A 4751-nucleotide genomic window follows, 5' to 3' on the forward strand; every position below is an offset into this window, starting at 1 on the left:
GAGGTATCATAATGATGACTACTTCCAGGTATCTAGCCACGTATCCTACCTCCATCACGGCCAATAACCTCAAGGCATGCTGCCAGTATCAACTTTACAATGGTAGTGTGGACAGAAGTACTCTACTACTACTATTGTTACGTTGCTCAAGTAGGTAAAGCAGCCGAGGATGCGTGTAAAGCGTTGAGTGAGCACAGCGCTGACCATGGCGCTAAAGTATATAATCATAATGATATACTCAGGCATAATAGGGTTGTATTCCGTGATGGGGAAGGGGCTCTTGAAGTAAGCAGTATGTGTATCACTGTGTGCAGTATGTGTAGATATTACCACAACTACTAGACATAGTCCCGGAGGCTAGGTTGAATTTGATCATATACCATCTAAGGGACCCTAAGGGAGATCCTCAAGAGGCCCTCAATCTACTCGAGGTAGTGTAGGCAGCTAGAGTGAGTCTATTGTGGTTGTAGGGGGTTATACCTAGCCAACCACGAGAGCATATCCTCAAGGCTGTAGTACATACTGTTATAGGACAGCAACAAGGGGGTCAGACTAATGCTACTGCTTCACTACCTACTTGGATCTATACAGGGTCGAGAGCGTCGTTGCAGACAGCACAACAAGTCTTCAATCTAGTTGGAGCGAGTAGTGATACCCATACCATTCGCTCGCCACTTTTGGCCTCTAGGTGCTTCAGAATGCGATACAATACCAGGACGTCAGTGTATGGCATCCTGCTTATACCTGGGCAAGCAGTTCGAGGACGCTTTGGTGTACTTGAAGAGTATCAAGGCTTATTTCTCTGCTGATGATGATTTCAACTGGAATTATGGTATAGCATGTGGGAGTGTTGGTGACTATAAGGAAGCCCAACAAGCCCTCCTCTCGATACATAACACCCAATATACGTCTGAGTTCGGGTAGTGCCCCCCTACCATCAGCAGCAGTATGTAGCTGATATCTACTCAGTTACCTCTCGTGGGTATGCAGATGTTTCATCATGAATGGTGATCCGACATCAGCCTGGGAGTTGTACTGCCGTCAAGAGGCCTCCCCGTCTACGGAGATATTTAACCTACTGCAAATGATAGCTAACGACTGCTACAAGCATGGCCACTTCTTTATAGCCTGTAAGGCTTTTGATGTGCTCGAGCGACTCGATCCTGATCCCGAATTCTGGGATGGTAAAAGAGGCTCCGCAGTAGGAGTCTTCCAGTTGGTTATAGCCGGCATGGCCCCAGCCGAACAACTACAGCAGGTAGTAGGACCTTTCGTTGTGGTCGCTTTAGTAGTAGTAGGTGTTGATCAGGTGGTTGATCTACTACGAGGTACTAGGGTGCATCAAATACCACAAGTCGAGTACATCATAAATAGAGTCTTCAAGAAGTGGGCTGGCGAGAATGGTGTCTATCTTGAGTAGTTAGTGTAGCCATGGACTTAATCATGCTCGCTGATTCATCATCATCATTGTTATCAATGCCTCTCACGGTGTTGTGTCGTCGATCATAGTGTGTCGGTAATAGGACAGTGGTTGGTGTGTTGTTATAATTATGTATACATATCTTCACCCCGACAACGCCATGGTCAGTATCCAACCCTAACTATAGCTGCATATAAGCCCGGCTGCTCCCACTCTAACAATGCTGGACAGCCTGCCCATGCCATTACTACTCCTGGACAGCTAGGAGCCTCCTCTTATAGAGGTCAGCGCTCCACACTATTTGATCATAGACCTCACTTGACCTCCTCCTGTAGCATTATCAAGAACAACAAGTGCTCATCGTCGTATCAATAGTATCAACATCCGGTTCAGCCAACTACCCTCACTACCTCCTGGTATACCCTTGTTCGGTCGGCGTCACATTGAGGTTCATTTCGCAGTCCGCAACGAGCCATCTTCATTTGCAAGTCGTCCTCTAAATAGAGGTTGAGGTTGAGCTCTACCGATAGTCAGACCGCGGGAGGTATTGCTCTTATGCAAGGGGGTATTTGGGAGGTAAGGCCATCATGGTGGCAACCTTCCCCCGCCGCCGCCGTCGGCCTGTATCGTGATGCTATTAGAGTAGGAGGGAAGCTGATCTTGATGATGACGGCAGCAGTGAGCATCTCCATGATCCATCCATGATCCGGATAGAATGGGAGGTTAAGGAGGAATCGTTCCACTCCAATTGTGGATATATACGTACTGTCACCCACAGGGCTCACTCGTACAGGAATTGGCATTGCACGAGTCGTCGGAAGGTGTGAAGAATGGACTATCACCGTCATGATGTGGGAGACAGCATAAAATATGCCGCATCAGCGTCATCTGCATACGAGAATGCTCTGGCATCAGCTCAGCTGCTCCTCCATCCATTACTCATCCACTGTCCTTCAACTGGATCGAGGATCGACCTGAAGTGAGTTCTCTACGGTTGCTGCTGCCTTCATATGGGCAATGACGGGTGTGCAGCAGGAAGAATGTTAAGAGTACATTGCAAGGCATCATGGTTCTGTCGTGGCGATTATAGCCTTTATGGTGTTGGTGTGGGACGGCGTGACAGAGGACGGCCTGACAGGTTTTTTGATGCAGCTTGCTATGGGTTATTCGGATACTGAGAGTGATACATATTGTCGCTTTGCGAGTCCTATCAATGACGATTTCTGATAGCAATAAAGTGAAAGTGAACCCGTGAGATATCGAGGAGAAGTTGAACTCGTCGTGTCTGCAGGTGCCCGTCAGTGGCCGCGTCGTCTCTCTCATCAAGTGTGAACTTGAGATAGCAGTCACTGGCAAGGTCGTTAAAGACGCTCGTGTGGTGTGGGATGGTTGCGGATGGATTCCAGCAGCTCCTGATATGATAGATGATGAGTATTGTAACGTTAATGGTGATGCTGATGATAATGACGAGTCTGTGTTAAGACTACAGTTTGATGAAGGCATCGTTATGATGGAATATGCATGTGTTTTACAAGTCCTCAACAAGGTTGCATCTATTTACCATGCCTTGGGAAAGAAGAACGGTACCAACCTTCAACTGAACACTGCGATAGCATTATTGGAGTCACTCTCCTTGGGAAAGTGTTGCAGCTTTCCAATCTACTATGATGGCTCTCATCTGGCTCGTCTCCATGTGGCCGCTCGTCACGTTGTCCATGATGGCCCTTGGGCCCGTCGCCTATCAGATGAGCTTCGTCCTCGCTGTGCATGCTTCTTAGCGTGCAACATAGGGCGAATAATCCCAGATGATACCAAATGCCCGTGCACTATCGAAGCGATGGTTGATCAAGTGAAGAGGTCGACTCGCACAGTGACTTGTGAGGACTTAGCGGTGGCGGAGAGACGGCTCTTGGGCCTTCTCGAGAGAGCACGCTAGCGGTGCCGATGAGTGCGTTCAAATAAAACTGACATGAATATGGAACACGCATTACTAATACTTTTCAGCATTTAGGGAAAAGTTGTGTTCACCGTCGTTATTCGGATAGCGCGGGTAACCTCTAGAAGTTAACCGGGTAACCTCTAGCAAAATCTAACGGCACATTCATAATTTTGCTTTTCCAAAACACTGGAAGTTGATTTGAAGAGTGAGTGGCCGTTAAAGAGAGTTATCGAAGGGATCACTGGGTTCAAATTGACTTTCCCGATATCCCAGGTGACGACTGTCTCCGTCTCATAGCGACATTCAGGCAAGCAGATCCTTCCCGGTAGGCCAGACTACTGCCCTCGCATAACTGGACACTGCAGCAAATCGAACTACAACTCATCAACTCGACTCGAAGGAGATAATAAGGAAACAATATCACATTCATAGCACTACTCAATTTAGATAATCAAACTGGACGAGACAGCGAATGCTTTATAAACTACATCGAGCCTCCTCTTGAGCAACTGAAAGGCCTGTGAGACAATAACTGTGACATAATATAGCAAGTTGTACTACTCTAGTGTTCTGTGGGACGAGCATTACCAAACCTACGAGGCAATCGAGCAGACTCTGCCGTTTTATCCTATCCGGAGCCTCTAAAAATCACTAGATATTGAGGTTGTATATGGAGTCCCTACCGATAAGATAAGAGTTAGGGAGTAGTTCAAGCCGCAATCTAGTGAAGACCGGTGATTCCAGGAGATGCACTAATTGATCCAGTTGCAGCAGAGACTCTGTATCACCATCGCCATTGTCCGCATGAGCTGTTGACTGGGTAGGGTTGCCTACGAGGACGGAAAGGCTATGCATACATAGTCACTCGATTCCTACAGCCATCCAAGCCCTTGCGGACACTCCATGGCACAGCAGAGCCAATAGAGACTTGGTCATCAGCAATCATACCGACGAATTTACAGGCCAGGTCATATCTCCCCGCCCATAAGCAAAACGACAAGGCACTGGGAGGATTACTCATCCAGGGCACCTCGTTAGCATACATAGTTATTCGAGCTGGGGACTAATGAGGCCTACGAGTATTTTGATAAACAGAGGCAACTCTTTCTTATCCCAATCAGTTGTGTTCATAGCTAGATCAGTGATCTGCTGCCAAGTGATGGTTAGGGCCCGCTCCGTGTTAGCATCTCTACGTAGAATGTCACGAAGGGTGTTCGTCTCCGGCGCTGTAGACATACATAGTGTTTGAAGATGGAGTGGACAGTACCAGTGAGTAATATCCAATTGAAGAGGTACACAGCAACACTCTTGAACTCTGAATCTTCCTCATCTTGCTGTAAGTTGCGAGCATATGACGATAAAAACGTTCCACGTCCACATGACAGCATAGAT

General features: G+C 47.4%; 3 protein-coding genes across 3 annotated transcripts; 1 reads left to right on the top strand and 2 right to left on the bottom strand.

Moving 5' to 3' along the window:
• Positions 1–11: 11 nt before the first annotated feature.
• Pmar_PMAR014473 (conserved hypothetical protein) lies at positions 12–1420 on the top strand (the record flags this gene model as incomplete). Its single annotated transcript, XM_002776565.1, has 8 exons — positions 12–102; positions 155–285; positions 324–431; positions 471–546; positions 592–645; positions 689–920; positions 970–1258; positions 1310–1420. The coding sequence occupies 8 exons, from the start codon at positions 12–14 to the stop codon at positions 1418–1420; spliced, it is 1092 nt and encodes a 363-aa protein (XP_002776611.1).
• Positions 1421–3802: 2382 nt separating this feature from the next.
• Positions 3803–4404, bottom strand: Pmar_PMAR014474 (hypothetical protein; the record flags this gene model as incomplete). Its single annotated transcript, XM_002776566.1, has 4 exons — positions 3803–3877; positions 3921–4000; positions 4043–4189; positions 4236–4404. 4 exons carry the CDS (start codon positions 4402–4404, stop codon positions 3803–3805), a joined length of 471 nt encoding a protein of 156 aa, XP_002776612.1.
• A 2-nt stretch (positions 4405–4406) lies between these two features.
• Pmar_PMAR014475 (hypothetical protein) lies at positions 4407–4595 on the bottom strand (the record flags this gene model as incomplete). Its single annotated transcript, XM_002776567.1, has 1 exon — positions 4407–4595. The coding sequence occupies one exon, from the start codon at positions 4593–4595 to the stop codon at positions 4407–4409; it is 189 nt and encodes a 62-aa protein (XP_002776613.1).
• Between the last annotated feature and the right edge of the window lie 156 nt (positions 4596–4751).

Source organism: Perkinsus marinus, assembly GCF_000006405.1.
Source record: "Perkinsus marinus ATCC 50983 genomic scaffold scf_1104296953328, whole genome shotgun sequence".
In the NCBI taxonomy this organism is placed as follows: domain Eukaryota; phylum Perkinsozoa; order Perkinsida; family Perkinsidae; genus Perkinsus; species Perkinsus marinus.